The 17,537-nt window shown below is 37.9% G+C and overlaps 1 protein-coding gene across 3 annotated transcripts in view; it reads right to left on the bottom strand.

Annotated features, from left to right (window-relative positions):
- The window catches only part of ASPH (aspartate beta-hydroxylase), a 108,214-nt gene that overhangs the window by 9,654 nt on the left and 81,023 nt on the right, over nucleotides 1–17,537 (bottom strand). For all 3 annotated transcript variants that reach the window (XM_058174531.1, XM_058174533.1, XM_058174532.1), the window contains 2 exons: nucleotides 15,704–15,841; nucleotides 5,112–5,247 (listed from right to left, as the gene is read on the bottom strand). In XM_058174531.1, the coding sequence (XP_058030514.1) occupies nucleotides 5,112–5,247; nucleotides 15,704–15,841 (274 nt within the window). The remainder of the gene's footprint in view (nucleotides 1–5,111; nucleotides 5,248–15,703; nucleotides 15,842–17,537) is intronic.

Below are 17,537 nucleotides of genomic sequence, written 5' to 3'. Positions count from 1 at the left end.
GCATAGCTGGAAAGACCACTATTTTAAGTTTTCTGATCTTTATTGCACTAGAAGAATCTTTATTTTTCATTACCTTGTTTGTCATTGCCTTCTTTTCTAGGACTAGACTATATTTTTCCTGAACATGTTCTTTTTTTTTCTTTACCCAAGCTTCCCAGAATTAAATTATCTACCTTTTTGACGTCTTCATTAATTAAGCTGCTTGGCATTATGTTTCTCTCTAATATTTAATATTAACCCAGATATTTCATTTTCCATTTTTTCATCCATAACATAAGATAAAGGCTTTGATATCTCCTTTGCTTTTATTTAACAAAATTGAATTATCTGCATATTTCAAATATTAGTGTTTCAGCCTCTGAATTATTTTCAATTATTGGTTTTTGAGCTTAGGAAATTCCTGAATGTCAATCCATATGTCTGATGGCTTATTTTGCTTCTGAAATGTGATATATTGTTCAATGTGTAATAGTCCATTTCTGTTTTAGAATCCTTCATAAAGTCTTCCATTGTGAGCAGTATATTTCTTGTAGTTATATTTTGAAACTCAAAGTATTAATTAACCCTGTAGAGCAGAACATATATTATTTTTTATTTCACTACATATAACTCATAACAGTAATATATTATCAAGCATCCATGCCAACTTACTTTATGCAGGCAAAGCCACTAAACAATTAAAAAAGTGGGAATAGACATAAACATACAAAAATCCCTTTAGTTAAACATTGGTAAGTGTATCAGCACACTATTTCAGACTTTTCCTTTTGCCTTCCTTTTGGGTCCACATCAGGGATGAAATCCAGCAGGTTCTGACAGGTTCTGGAGAACCGGTAGCGGAAATTTTGAGTAGTTTGGAGAACCGGTAGCGGAAATTTTGAGTAGTTTGGAGAACTGGTAGAGGAAATTTTGAGTAGTTTGGAGAATTGGTAGAGGAAATTTTGAGTAGTTTGGAGAACTGGTAGTGGAAATTTTGAGTAGTTTGGAGAACCGGCAAATACCATCTCTGGCTGGCCCCAGAATTGGGTGGGAATGGAGATTTTGCAGTATCCTTCCCTTGCCACACCCACCAAGCCATGCCGACCAAGCTACGGCCACAGAACCAGTAGTAAAAAAATTGTTATTCAATATTTAAATATTTAGATATATTACTTATTTTTGACATTTAGAGTTTAGCACTATAATTTTAAAAAAATATTTTATATGTAGGATTATTCTTGAACAATCTTTGTACTGCATTTCCAGAAATTGCACCCATGCTGTACATGAATGGTTCTTCTCTTTGTGTAATTAATGAGCCATTACTTAGTTTGAGTGTATCTTTGCTTTAAATGTCATTTTATAGCACTCAGTGGGTTATATTATTGCTTTTTAATCAGTGGCTCATCATGGGAAATGTTACATATGTTTGTTTAATCTTTAGAACACAGTTGTATGTTTATATACTTGTGTAATTGGAAACCTTTTTATATTATTTCCAAGAGTGGAATAATAGTATTTGTTATTGATTTTATTTTGCTAAACTCCTCTAATTTACTTCGACTTACTTCGACATACAGATATATAAGAAAACTTTTGTTTCTGTTTTAATTTAACAGTGTTTTCCTTTTTAGCTTTTGCTTTATTTTATAAAATTCCATCATCATCCCTTTTTGACATTCCAAAGAGGAAGCCTACAGAAAAGGTGATAAAATGCTGTACAATCAGGCCAGAAATGCACTAACAAGGGATATCAGAGCAGCAAAAAGAAGCTACTCTGAAAAGCTAAAGAATCAGTTTTCAGCAAATGAACCAGCAAACATGTGGAAAACTCTTAAAAATATCACCGGCTATGGCAAACCTCCTTCCCAGGCTGAAGGTAATCAACAACTGGCAGATGACCTGAGTGAGTTTTACTGCAGGTTTGAAAGGAAACTACAGCCACCTATCTCCACAACCACCATCTCAGACACACCAACAACAGCCAAGCCTCCTACAACTGACCCCATTTCATTGGGTTCACAACCCCTAGTGATCACAGAAAAGGAAGTGCAGGACCTATTTCACAGACAAAAGCCAGGAAAAGCTCCAGGCCCAGACAAGATAACTCCTTCTTGCTTAAAAGTCTGTGCTGACCAATTGGCCCCCATCTTCACCCATATTTTCAATAAATCACTAGAGATGTGTTATGTTCCTTCTTGCTTCAAACGCTCTACCATCATCCCAGTGCCGAAGAAGCCCACCATCAAGGAACTGAATGACTACAGACCAGTTGCTTTAACATCTGTAGTCATGAAAACCTTTGAAAGGCTAGTGCTTTCCTACTTGAAAACCATCACAGATTGGCTGTTAGACCCCTTGCAATTTGCATACCGAGCAAATAGATCAACAGATGATGCTGTTAATATGGCTCTGCACTACATCCTACAACATCTTGAGTCTCCAAAGACCTATGCAAGGGTCCTTTTTGTAGACTTTAGTTCAGCATTCAATACCATCATTCCAGACATTCTTCTAACTAAGCTAAACCAGCTACAGGTACCAGAACAGACTTGTAAGTGGATCACAAGCTTCCTAACAAACAGGAAGCAGCAGGTGAAGCTAAGCAAGATCACATCAAATACCTGTACAATTAGCACAGGGGCCCCCCAAGGCTGTGTGCTCTCCCCACTTTTCTTCTCTCTGTATACCAATGACTGCATCTCCAATGATCCATCTGTTAAGCTACTGAAGTTCGCAGATGACACAACAGTGATTGGTCTCATTCGAGACAATGACGAATCCGCATATAGACGAGAGGTCGAACGACTAGCCTTGTGGTGCAACCAAAACAATCTGGAACTGAACACACTCAAAACCGTAGAAATGGTGGTAGACTTTAGGAGAAACCCTTCCATACTTCCACCTCTCACAATACTTGACAACACAGTATCAATAGTAGAAACCTTCAAATTTCTAGGTTCTATCATATCGCAAGATCGCAAATGGACAGCTAACATCAAAAACATCATTAAAAAAGGACAACAAAGAATGTTCTTTCTGCGACAACTCAGTAAGCTCAAACTGCCCAAGGAGCTGCTGATCCAATTCTACAGAGGAATTATTGAGTCTGTCATTTGCACCTCTATAACTGTCTGGTTCGGTTCTGCAACCCAACAAGAAAAACACAGACTTCAGAGGATAATTAGAACTGCAGAAAAAATAATTGCTACCAACCTGCCTTCCATTGAGGACCTGTATACTGCACGAATCAAGAAGAGGGCCGTGAAAATATTTACAGATCACTCACATCCTGGACATAAACTGTTTCAACTCCTACCCTCAAAACGAGAGCACTGCACACCAGAACAACTAGACACAAGAACAGTTTTTTCCCGAAGGCCATCACTCTGCTAAACAAATAATTCCATCAACACTGTCAGACTATTTACTGAATCTGCACTACTATTAATCGTCTCATAGTTCCCATCACCAATCTCTTCCACTTATGACTGTATGACTATAACTTGTTGCTGGCAATCCTTATGATTTATATTGATATATTGACCATCAATTGTGTTGTAAATGTTGTACCTTGATGAACGTATCTTTTCTTTTATGTACACTGAGAGCATATGCACCAAGACAAATTCCTTGTGTGTCCAATCACACTTGGCCAATAAAATTCTATTCTATTCTATTCTATTCCAGAGATATCTAGTGTTTTATTTCCATGAGTTACTCTGCTATTCATGTGTATTGACAGATATATTGTAAAGAAGCAAATGCAAATCTCTTTCTTTTATTTTCTTTATTATTAATCTTATGTTAATGACCTGACCTTTTGCATTTTTTGAAACTTATCTGCTTTTGAAATTCACTCCATATACTGCTCCATTTCTGTTTGTAAGAACTTAGCCAGAACCTTCCTTGTTTGTAAAAAATTATCAACATTCTCCTGCAATTTCCTTCTTGAGTATAACTATATACATTATGTTGTAATCTCTAGGCCATACAATTTTTTCCCCATATTTGTAGAAATGTAGCTATGTACAGTTTAATTCACTTCTGCAGTTTTAAACAATTAACAGATACTTCATCAGTAGCTCCTATTTCCTATTTGGCTTGGTTTATTACAGTAAACCTAGAGAAGTTAGTTCCTGAATAAATTATCTTTCTCTGCAAAAGTTTTGGTGATTTTATAATCCTATTTGTAGAGGAACTCAGTAGACTCCTCTATACCATTTCCCCCATCATTTAATATATTTATTTTTATTTGACTCTATTTCATCTCTTACATGATGTATTTCTGTATTACATAGATAGCTGGTAGAAGCCATAATAAAATTAAATTTACATTGTATTTATGACGGGTTCCCCAACCTCTGGTCTGTGGATTGGTACTGGCCCGTGTTCTATTGGAAAGGTGAGTGTGCGATGTTCCATTTGTGCATATGCTGGATTAGGTTGCATATGTGATACCATCCTCCCCCACACTGCCACTGGCAGAGGACCACTGATTTATGACATGAGTATATAGGATTGCTGGTCTCAATCCATGTTATTTTAGCTATAAATTTTCCTGCAAATTTTTATATTAGCTTAAACATATTTTATAACTGTTTTCTTATTATTGTCCTAATTTTGTTGACAGTGATTGAGAGCATGCTTAGTTCTGAGGTTTTTTTAATGAAATTGTAAATATTTATGCTTTGTTATTTATTTTAAATATTCTCTACATAAGAACAACTATGCTAAGAATAATAAGAATAATAATTCATAGGCTCTGAATCAATTTGCAGTTAAGTAAATGTAAAAACCCTACTTTCCTTTCATGAAGATTTCAATGATATCGTCCTCTTTTGGGAACAAATAAAAATATTTCCTTAAATTGAATAAGAACTAATAGTAAAAATGGGGGGGGGGAGTTTTTGCTCAAGTCTAATGATAACGGTAAGAGCAGCATGAATCCATGAAGAGCATCTTTCAACAACAACAACAACAATAATAATAGTAATAGGCCTGGCACTTTAGTTTTCATTATCCTGATCTTCATCACAAAACATATTTTTCCTTCAACATTTTAGTTGCTTTCTTTTGTTAACATGAAAAAGGAACAATGGAACAGACAAGAAAAGTAATGAGTTGTGTACCTTGTTGCCACAGAGTAAACTGGCTCCAGTCACCCTTTTCTCGTAAATTTTCATCTTCTGGAAGAAAGAGACCCTTGCTTCTATCCATTACAGCAAGTCCTTCATCCCGGATCACCTTCCAGTTTTTTTCTAAGGACTAATAGGACAAAACATCATGTACATTACATATTTTTTAGCTATTTCTTCTCAAAAATAAATATAGCCTCATTAGTCACAACGCTTCCCACAGTTTCTCATTTTCAATTATCTTTCTATCATAACTATTCCAATAATATAAAACATTTACCAGAATGGCTTCCCCTTTTATTTACTTTTGATTTATCTAAGGGAGGGCTACTTTGTGGACAATCCAATAATATGATAATTATTCAAATTTATGTTCTAACCGCTGATGCAGAACAAGAAGACTTTATGATCAAGTCCAATTTGAAATCAACAGATCATGCAAGCAAGATTGCTGGTTGTGATTGGTAATTGGAATGCCAAAGTTGGAAATATGAAACAGGAAAATGAAATGAAGCAGGAGCCTGGCAAACTAAATTATGCCATTCTAGTGATTTCTTTATAGCTAATGTTGTCTTCAAACAACCAAAACTGTTGCCTCTAAAGAAGGACTTCTTCAGATGGACTTTATAGAAATCAAATCTACTATATACGTGATGGCGAACCTATGGCACGTGTGCCAGAGGTGGCTGCAAAGCCTTGTCTGTGGGCACACCTGCTGTCGCCCACTGCTATTCTGGCCATTTTCTGGGCCATTTTAGAGCCATTTTCTGGATTGTTTTCCAGGTCATTTTTAGGCCATTTTTGGGCTGTTTTTGGCCTGAAAAATGGCCTGAAAACAGCCTGAAAAATTGCCAAAAGACAGGTCATTTTCAGGGCTGTTTTAGGCCATTTGGGGGCCTTTTTCTGGGTCAAAAACAGCCCTGAAAATGGCCTCCCCAAATGCCCCCAAAACAGGCATACTTCTGCCGGTCAGCTGGTTTTTGGGGTGCCGGCATGCACACATGCACGCGTGTTCCAGTTTGGGCATTCGATGCCGAAAAGGTTTGCCATCACTGTACTATATTCTTGCTAAAGGGAGGTGGAGAAGTCCATTTATAGCATCAAATACATGGCCAGGTACTGACACTGGGCAAGATCATGCATGGACAGACTTAATCATAATGAATGGTAATAGAATAGAATAGAATAGAATAGAATTTTTTATTGGCCAAGTGTGATTGGACACACAAGGAATTTGTCTTGGTGCATATGCTCTCAGTGTACATAAAATAAAAAATATGTTCATCAAGGCTTTCATAAAAAGCCTGAAAGTAAAAAGACAGCTCTAACATTAAGTGCCCCAAAGTTCATTCCCCAAAAACCAGAAATATGGTTGCACACTATTCAACTTCAGAAAAATAAATCAAGATCCAGTCACACAATCAGTTAAGTGTGCCAGTAGCCTGGCAATTCCTTCACAATGGTGCTTTGAATGTAGTTGGAACCTAAATTTTGTTCAGTGAACAGGGATGAGTTTGCATACATGGAAGAGATAGTCTCATTTTCCTCTTCCCATTAATACCTTTGTTTCACATGTTTAGATCCTCCAAGGTCATGAAAAACTTCTTGAATGGAAAGCTTTGGTAATAGCCCTTCTCTTTCATATAAAGAACAATTAAGAGTTCAAATCAGACGTAATCATAATGAGTGGTACCTGGCTCAATAGTAGAAAATGTGAGAAGGATCTTGGAGTCCTAGTGAACAATCACTTACTTATGAGCCAGCAGTGTGCTGCAGCTATCAAAAAAGCCAATGCAATCCTAGGCTACAAAGATGATTAGGGGACTGGAGACTAAAACATATGAAGAATAGTTTCAGGAATTGGGTATGTCTCTTTTAATCAGAGTGAAAAGCAGGATTCAGAGTAACATGATAGCAATGTTCCTGTATCTAAGGGACTACCACAAAGAGGGAGTCAATCAGGGGTGAAATGCTCCCGGTTCAGACCGGCTAGCGCGATCTGGTAGCGATGGCGGCTCCTGGTTCGGAGGACGAGTAGCAAAAATCCCTGGGCACGCCCCCCTGCCTCTGCTGAGCCGCACCATCAGCAGAGGTTTTTTATTTTTTTACTTTTAAAAGCCAGTTTTTCTTCAGCCGAAACATGCCTTTAAAAGCAAAAAAAAGTCTTTGAGGATCCCGCCCCTCAGCTGAGATCGGCAGAGCCTTTAAACTTAAAAAAAATAATAATTAAAGTCTCCTCTGGCAATCTCCCCTGACTTCCTCATCAGCAGAACCTTACTTGTACTTGTTTTCTACAAGTAAGAGTAGAGATTCTAAGGCACTTACCTGATTACTGATGAACACATGGCTTTTTTTCCAGCCCGAAAGCCTCAGTTTCACTTTCAGCCAGACAGAATCAATTGCTTAGCTAATCTATTTCCTCAGTAATCAACTAATGCTGGCTGGCTTTGCTGGCTGAGGAACTCTGGGAATTGAAGTCCACAATAAAATAAAATAAAATAATAAAATAAAATAAAATAAAATAATAAAATATTTGTGCAGATTTCTGAGATTTGGTGTGCTTCTGTAGTGTTTCACTCTATCTACACAAACACACAAAATCTCAGAAAGCTGTATGTGGCATATTGTGTGTGTGTGTGTGTGTCAGTTGTGTTGTGTGTGTGTAAAGTGTGAAAGTTGATTTTTGAGCTTTTTGTGGCTGTGAAGTGTGAAGTGCAGCTACTTTTACATTGTGTATGAGTCAGTTGTGTTGTGTTGTGTTTGTGTGTGTGTAAAGTGTGGAAGTTGATTTTTGGTACCTCTTATTGTTTTTTATATTTTGTTTATTATTTTTATTATTTATTGTTATTGGCCACGCCCACCCAGTCATCTGACCACCAAGCCACGCCCACCAATTAAGCCATGCCCACAGAACCGGTAGGGAAAATTTTTAGATTTCACCCCTGGAGTCAAGCACCTGAGGGCAGGATAAAAAGCAATGAATGGAAACTAATCAAGGAGAGAACCAACCTAGAACTAAGGAAAATTTCTTGACAGTTAAAACAATTAATCAGTGAAACAACTTGCCTCCAGAACTTGTGAATGCTCCAGCACTGGAGGTTTTTAAGAAGAGGTTGGACAGCTGTTTGTCTGAAATGGAGACTTCCAAGATCCCTTTCAACTCTGTTATTCTATTACTGAAAACAGAAAATAGAACAACAGAGTTGGAAGGGACCTTGGAGGTCTTCTAGTCTAACCCCCTGCTTAGGCAGGAAATCCTACACTACTTCAGACAAATGATTGTCCAATATCTTCTTAAAAACTTCCAGGGGTTGAGGCATTCACAACTTCTACTGATGAAGTGATACACTTGCTAATTTCGATTGCATGAACAACAAACTTGCCTAAATTTCTTGGCATTAAAAATAGTTGAAGTAGAAGCATAAAGCCTTTTCAAAATTAATGATAAAATCATCTTTATTAAGCTTGTTATTATTCAGTTATGCCACATTTTGCTTGTAGCAAAAACAAGCTCTTTATTAGAATTTTTTTTTGTTCAAAAATTGTAATAATTTGACAGAGCATTAATATGATAATTACAAATACTCTTTTCTAATGACTCCACAACTTTTATTATTTTCTGATTCCTTAGGCAACCTTCCAACTGTATTAGCTATTTTAGTCACCTGGCATATAACATCAATTAAGCAAAACAGATATTTGCTGCAGCAAGAGCTTTTGCTGTTAGCCGTACAAAGCAATAGTAATTGCAATACAGCTTCACAGCATTTTACAGCCTTCTCTAAGTGGTTTAGTCAGTATATTGCCCCCAACAATCTGGGTCCCCAGTTTACTGACCTCGGAAAAATGGAGGGCTGAGTCAAACTTGAACCCATCAGGATTAAACTTCTGGCGTGGGTAGTGAGTTAGCCTGCAGTACCACATTCTAACCATTGCACCACCATGGCTAGATAAAATCAGTTACCAGTGTTGTTCAAAGTAAAAATTGCTTTAACTAATGAATTATAGTACTCAATCACTGTATTATTTTATTGTTATAGTCCAGGTATGTTATTTATATTTTTCTTTTGTCATATAGTTTGCACATATAAACTAGATCTGGCACTACAGTGAAGTGCCAACTGTAGCAGTGTTTCTGTAAACATCTCCCTTAGCAATGACCAGATTCTACTACATTTAGTTTTTAAAAATAATTTAAGATGCAACTAAAACTAAATTGTAGTTTCAGAAACCTCTTTATTTCTAGGAAGTTAGATTATACATAGGCTTCATAAATATCTTTTGAACATAAACATTGGCTGAGACCCAGTACGTTGTTTCTAAATATGCCCATAAAAATGATAATTATAATAATTGTAAAATATTGCTGATTTTTAATTGTTTTTATAATTATTTTTATTGTAAGCTTCCTAGAGTCATTTTATTATGAGATGGACAGCTATATCAATCTGAAAAATAAATAAATGGAATTGGAATTGATAAAAAGTAATAGTGAGAAGACTAGATAGTGAAGTAGAAAGCAAACTCCCCAGTCTGCATAAACTAGACCAAGTCATAATTTTTATCTTATATTTCATATTTTTAGAATAAAATAAATAAAATAAAAACTAGAACTCCTTGATTGCTTTTAAAACTTAGAATAGTTGAATATTTCTTTCATGGACACTTACCCCTTCATTTCCTTATAGAATTATAGAATTGGAGGAAACTGCTTGGACTTCCTACCTTCTGCTTCTTGCAGAAATCCAAACAGAAGCATCTCTAGCAGAGAACCTTCCAAGCTGTGCTTGAATACATGAATGAAAATCAAGCTATCTACCTGAGCAATTTTAATGTAAATCTGTGACAGGAGATGGAGATGCTTAAGAGCATTTGCAAACAGTCATAGGCAATTACTTACAGAAGCTAGAGCAGAAGAGGGCTGGGGTTGTATTTCATTAATAGAAATTTAATACCTATTGAATTGATTTGAATTCATATTCAACCAATGTCCTCAGAAATGACAGAAGACTATCTTGTTACCGTGATTTTTTTTTTGCTTTGTGAGAATTATTCTCTTGTGTTTTATGTTTGTTTGTGTAGGCCTACTTTCTTTTGTCATGTGAAACACTTGGAAATGGGTATCTTAAAACTATCTATAATATAAAGCCACTTATCCAATCCAAGAATAATAAGTAGGAGGGGAGATAGATTTCTTAAAGGGTCTGGGCTTTTTTCACCATACCTCCCTGCTCCAAAAGATTTTGACCCTTTGCACTGATAAAGTTAACTATAGATATTTATGTTGTTCATAAAATAGCACTGAAATTCAAAGTCCAGGCTTTTCCATATAGTTGTTGCAAATGCAGCATCTCAGTTTCCAATAAATCTTTACTGGAGAAAGAAATCACTATGCCTGCAAGCTACAGAACACATTAGCCATATTAGATATGCAAATTAATTATCCTTACAAAAAATAAGTTTTTCCTATAACTATTTCCTGATAAAAACAGAAGGCTAACATATCCCTTAAGTTAAAAGATATTAATTTACCAGAATGCCAGACAATTTTCCAAAATATGACTAAGGAAGATTCACATATAGTAGTTGCTGGTTACTGCTGTTGGGTGAACCAGGTAAGCCTGTCTTAGATGTATATCAAGAATAAAACTTCCGGACGACTTCCGGTATCCAGCGGCAACGGACGTCTGGAAGGTTTCTCCTGCCTCCAGCGCCCGAATCCGGCCGCCGCCGAGGCCCTCAGGGGCCAGGTGTTCCGAAAAGGACACCTGCCGCACGGACGGCTCGCCAGGGGTCTCCCAGCCGACATACAGGACTGTGGGGACCGATGCTGGCGCGTCCTAGGCTCGGCGGGGTTCGGAGGCCACAGGCCGCGGCCATTATTTTGGTCGTCGCCTGGGCCGCTGTGCCCGTGACACCGGGCATTGGATTATAACTGCAGCAGCCTGGTGGTGAACAGGGCACGGAGAAGAATTGAGGAGGAGAAGGGAAGGAATATCGGTAAACGTGAGTGGAGTGCCCGGAGTGCGGGGGTTTTCTCCCCTGCGGTTGGAAGGAGCACGAGTTATTCTGGAGAGAGGAGAACTTAAAATAAGAAGATTACGGTTTTGTGGAGCTCTGGAGAAGAGGTGATGGAGAAATTTAGGAGGGAAGGTTTGAGGCCCCTCCTTCTGGGGAACAGTGGTGGCGTCCAGCTTCCGCCTTCACTATGAGAATTTTGATGACATCACTTCCCTTGACTTCCTGGTTGACTAACTGTACTCTGGACTCGTTGCTCCTGTGAGTGCCCCTGGTGGATCCGGAGGAAATTACAAGGATACTGTGCCTGCCTGAGGATTTTGTATTTTTTTTCCTTAATGGCAAAAGGTCAGAGACCAACTGCTGGAGAGATGGAGAGAATTTTGGAAAAGTTATCTAATATGGACAAGAAATTGGATGAAATAAGAGCAGAAATTGTGACTATCCAAAAGGATTTAAAGGATACTCAACAAGTTTCAGCAGAAAACAAGCAGAAAGTGGAAGGTTTGGAGGGTGAGATGCGGGCAGTGCAGGAAAGAAAGGAGACGACAGGCAATGCTGTGCTTGGACTACAGATGGATAAAATGTCTTATTTCCTTAGGTTTCAAAATTTGGAAGAAGTGGACCAAGAAGACTTGAGAGATGTTGTGACTAAATTGTTGGGAGAATTTCTTGGGAGAGGTGTTGATTTCATGAATTGGGATGTGGATCGAGTTTATAGAGTTAATTTGCAATATGCACGCACGCATGCAGTTCCTAGAGAGGTTCATGTCAAATTTGTGAGAAGAGAGACGAGAGATGAAATTCTTAGAAAACATAGGAGTGGGGCACTGATTTACAGGGGCAGGAGATAGCCATTCTGAGGCAGATTCCCAGACAGGTGCGTGAAAAAGAAAGAAATATTATTTTTGTCAAGCAAATTGTACCAGAAGGGAGTGGGCTTCAGATGGCTGATGCCAGAGGATTGATGATTTTCCGGGAGGGCATTACGAAAAAATCAGTACAATTGCGGAGGCTACGGCCTATGTGGAGGAACACAAAGCCTTCCTGGAATCAGATGACCCAGGAATTGAAGAAGGGAGGTTATAGATCATGGGGCTGAAGCGGCTGCCGCTGTTGCGGCCCTGGAGTTGGGTCAGGCTGAACCCAGAGTTCTGAGATCCAAAACTAGGAAGTGATAAAGATATTTGGGATTGTGTTGGTTTTCCTTATTCTCTTTTGTACGATATTCTGTTTATTCTTGACTCTTCTTTATTACGTATTTAAAATTTGCAAACTTAGCTACTTCGTGTCACCTGCTTGCCTTATGGCTGTTGTATGTGTTAAAAAATTTGAGTAAAATTCTTATTTTAGATAAGAAAAATGAAAATTTACCATACCTGATATGTATTTGTATAAACCTTTTTTGACTAATAAAAACTTTTTGAATAACAAAAAGAATAAAACTTCCACCAAATGATATTCTAAATGTAAGATTAATACTAGAGCAAATAAATTGTAGTTAAGGAACAGCAGTGTAGTAATCATAAATACTTTTCTCATCTATCGCCAACGACTACAAATATTGCCGAGTTATTTCCATCTAACCTGATTTCTCCATTTATCCAGCTGGTCTAATATTGCCTATCATATGCAATTAAATGTCCACTGAAACCTCTAAGAGTTATGAGAGAATGAGAAAACATAGATTGGCCTGTTATCCCCTAATTACAACACTCAGCAATTAAAGGCTTGCCTCCTAGTAATTACTGTGAATTATTGAGTTACCGTAGCTATCTTTGTCTATCCAACTCATGGGCCAGCAATGCAATTCATTGTGTTTGCTACTTAACATACTTATGCAATCTAATTCTTCCAATATATTGTTATAAAGAAATTTGAACTACGATGAAATAACTTAACTTCTAGTGAAGAAAGAAAATATTTTTTACCAGTTATAAGGGAGTCTTGCCAGATTTATATTTTGAATGATTATTCAGGAATAGAAATACAGTAGTGAAAAATTAATTCATTCTCATTTTAGTGCAAACCTATGTAACTAGAATCTAAATCAAAGTGTAATTATCTTTTCTATTTATATCTTTGGCAATGTAGCATAAGAGAGCCGTTTGGTGCAATGGTTAAGACTTCACACTAGAAACTGTGAGTTCTACTTCTGCCTAAGGCACAAAGTCAGCTGGGTGATCTTAGGCCATTTACTTTGTCTGTTATGGTCCCATTGGAGCCTGAGTCCAAGGAGGAGAATGAGACAGAGCTAAGGCTGATGGAGGAGTAGGACGGGGCACTCCTGGGTCCCTTGGTCCTGGGAAGGGTCGCCAGCAAGGGAAAAGGGGTAGAAGATGACCAGGTGAGGGGTGATGACAAGGTAGAAGAATAGAGGAGTGATGGAGCTCCAGGATGAGCAATTACCTCCTCCCTCTGATCCCCAAGCTTGGAGAATGGAGAGGAAGCAGATCAGTGCAGTGCAACCCAGCGACTCATGAGGAGGCACCCTGCCCCTCTTCACAGGGCTCACTTGGGAATTGAGATTTAGGGAGATGCCATTGGGAGGGGCATTTGTCAGAAACAAGCGTTGCTTTTTTCCAATCTCGCGTGTTGTTATTAATGTCTGGATACTTTGCTGTGCTTGTCTTGCTTGCCTTGTATGCCATGCTGGCCTTGCTTGCCTGGCCTGGCTCAGTGCGAGGTCTCAGTGACACGGGTTTTTTTTATTTATTTTGTCATAACATTATATACAGGAACATATATTGAAAGGAGACAATAGGACAGAAACAGTAGGCACTTTTGTGCACTTATGCATGCCCCTTATAATCCTTTTAGAAATGGGGTGAGGTCAATGGTAGACAGTTTTTGATTAAAGCTTTTAGGAGTTGGAGAGGAGACCACAGAGTCAGGTAGTGTATTCCAAGCATTAACAACTCTGTTACTGAAGTCATGTTTTCTGCAATCAAGATTGAAGCGGTTGACATTAAGTTTGAATCTATTGTTTGCTCTTGTATTATTGCTATTGAAGCTGAAGAAGTCTTTAACAGGAAGGACATTGCAATAGATGATTCTGTGTGTTAAACACAGGTCTTGTCGGAGTCGGCGGAGTTCTAAGTTTTCTAATCCCAGGATTTCAAGTCTGGTGGAATAAGGTATTTTGTTGTTTACAGCGGAGCGGAGAACTCTTCTTGTAAAATATTTTTGGACTCGTTCAATTGTATTAATGTCAGAGATGTAGTATGGGTTCCAGACAGATGAGCTGTATTCAAGAATGTGTCTGGCAAATGTTTTGAATGCTCTGGTTAGTACTGTAGAGTTTTTGGAAAAGAAGCTACGCAGAATTAGGTTTACAACTCTTAGAGCCTTTTTTGCTATATAGTTGCAGTGCTTTGGCACTTAGATCATTTGATATGAAAACTCCAAGATCCTTTACAGGGTGGGGGTCATCTGTAAGATAATGTCCATTAAGTTTGTACTTAGTGTTTGGGTTCTTTTTTCCAATATGTAAGACTGAGCATTTGCTGGTTGAGATTTGGAGTTGCCAAGTTTTAGACCAATCGGATACAAAATCAAGGTCTTTTTGAAGGGTAGTACTATTATTGGTGGTGTTAAATAGTTTGACATTGTCAGCAAAGAGAACACAATAACTTGAGATATGGTCACAGAGATCATTTATGTATAGTATGAAGAGTGTTGGTCCAAGAACGCTACCTTGAGGAACGCCACTTTTGACAGGGACAGGATTTGATAGAGCATTGCCAATTTTGACCACTTGTTGGTGGTGCTGCAGTCCCAGAGAGCTCTTCCTGTGACAAGGACTCTCTGAAACCAAATTTCTTGAACTGCAGCTACTCTCACTACGTTGCTGCTCCTCTGGACTAATAGCAGCTAGGACCAATTGGAGGTACATATTTAGAGGTTGGCTCCTGGACTTGCATTGAACAGTGGGACTTTTGGGGTAAAGCTGGAATAATAAAGGGGAGTTACTCCTTTGTTCTGGCTGTGTTGTTTCCATACTCAGCCCCAAGTCATTATATTTTCTTAGCCTAAGAAAACCACTTCCAAACAGCCTCACCAAACAAACCTGCAAGGACTAGTCCGGGTGGAAAATAACCGCCAAAAACAGAGTAAAAAAAAGTAAGCTAACTGACCATGTTCATTAGTAAAAGTAACAAACAGAATACATTTTATCAATAATTTTCTCTAAAAAACTACTTCTATGTTTGGATTTATAAGGGGTTACATACAAAGTTATATTTCTTAGAGGACTTCCTGGCTTAGGCTGGGTATGCAGGAGACAGATGGAAAGGAGATTCATCCAAGGGGGAATATGCACACCATATATTCACATTTTCTTAGTTTTTTAAAAATCACAGATTAAGCAGAAATTAAATGAGACAAAACAAAAATAGAAATAAAAAATTGAGACTAGGATAGAACTTGTAACTGACATACTCATTCAATTTTGTTTAAAAGTATGTTCTAAAAGTATGTTCATTGGGCTTATTCTAAAATAAAGCAGCAATTTTAAAATCAATTTAGCATAATCTTTCTATAGAAAAAGGAAGAACAACATTGCGCACCTTGATCAGTTCTGTATAACCTGTTTCCTTTGCTGTCCACCATGGCTGAGCTTTTAAGCCCTTGACATTATACAGAGAACGCTGCCAGACGGATGCAAAGTGACCCCGTTGGTACCCAAGTTCATACCACTTGTATGCCTAGAAAATTGAAATTTGACAGCATATTTGCATTTCAATGAAAAAAGTAAGCTAATGAGAAATATAATAATTTAGTCATTATTTCTGGCTTTCTAATACTTATTTTTCACATCATAATAAAATATTAATATTAGTTATTAAAATTGAAGTTATAATGTTGCGCATTAGAGCAGACAAACATTTACTCTATTGTTTGTCCACATAAACCATTTTTGAAATTACTGTGATTTATAAGAAAGCAATGTTAATCTGGCCTGGAGAAACGTTATTTTTTACAAAATTAGTTCCAAATTATTACTGTAGTTCATATTCTCAAAATGTTATAATATCACTTTAACTCTCATTCTATTTAACGAGTATTTATATAACTGTATGAATCAACTATGAATGAATGAACTTTTTCTTTTTTAGGCGTTGATGTAATAAATCCATGATCACATACAGAAACTATTGTTACCCATGAAGTAGCAGAAATACATTGGAAAGAAAGGAACCAGGACTCAAAAAATCCAATGTCTCTCATTGATGATCTGTAGCCAGGAGGAAATAAAAGAGGAAAGAGAAATTCCTGCATTGTGGTCTCTAATTCTATTTGGAATAACGAAAAGCAAGATGATTTCCTCATTCCTCATTCTCCTCATCTATACCCACATCTCCCCAATATTCCCTTATTTGTAACAATCCATACTTCCTACGCCTCATAATGTTTCAGACGGCTCTCTATATCTTTTATGCCTTCTCTTCTGGCAAAACAAAAGACAAGCAATGATCTGTTCTGAATAATCTTGTCATAACAAAAAGAATGAATAGCAGTTATCTGGACTGGCATCAAATATGTAAGAACTACTTCATGTTTATTTAACTGAAATGTCAAGCATGAAAGGCAAAACTCTGCTTCTCTCTCTCAGACAGTGCAAAGGGCTCTGAAAAGCCTCATCTTCCACCACCTAGAGAATAAGCAGGAGCTTATTTCCTATGCCAATTTTTATTGTATTTAAACCCCATTATAGCTATCATTATGGAGGGGAGAAAAGATGTGCGCTTCACTTCATCTTTATGACCTCTGATCTCCTTGAATTTACCAGACCAATTTGAAGGTGAATTATATTGTTTTTTTTTTTTTTTTTTTTGTTTACATTTATACCCCGCCCTTCTCCGAAGACTCAGGGCGGCTTACAATGTATAGGGCAATAGTCTCATTCTATTTGTATATATTTACAAAGTCAACTTATTGCCTCCCCAACAATCTGGGTCCTCATTTTACCTACCTTATAAAGGATGGAAGGCTGAGTCAACCTTGGGCCGGGCTCGAACCTGCAGTAATTGCAGGCTTTGTGTTCTTAATAACAGGCCTTACCAGGCAGAGCTAAACCGGCCCTGACTTTTTTTTTAAAGCATAGGATTCAGAACCCTTATGTTATAAGGTCCTATATTGTATAGGGCCATGATGGTGAACTTATGGCACCTGCCCTCTCTGTGGGCACGTGAGCTGTCACCCCAGTTCAGCTCCGCCGCACATTTGCGTGCACCTCCTGATGGCCAGCTGGTCTTCTGGTTTCTGCTGCACATGCACGGGGGGAAGGGTGCATGAGCAGGGGCTGTGCATACATTGCATTTGGGAGGTTCAGGCTTGTGCGCATTTGTACATGCGCGCTTTGGGCACTTGGTCCAGAAAAGGTTAGCCATCACTGGTATA

This window comes from Ahaetulla prasina, chromosome 3, assembly GCF_028640845.1.
Source record: "Ahaetulla prasina isolate Xishuangbanna chromosome 3, ASM2864084v1, whole genome shotgun sequence".
Lineage (NCBI taxonomy): Eukaryota > Metazoa > Chordata > Lepidosauria > Squamata > Colubridae > Ahaetulla > Ahaetulla prasina.
This window is presented reverse-complemented; position numbering and strand designations above follow the sequence as displayed.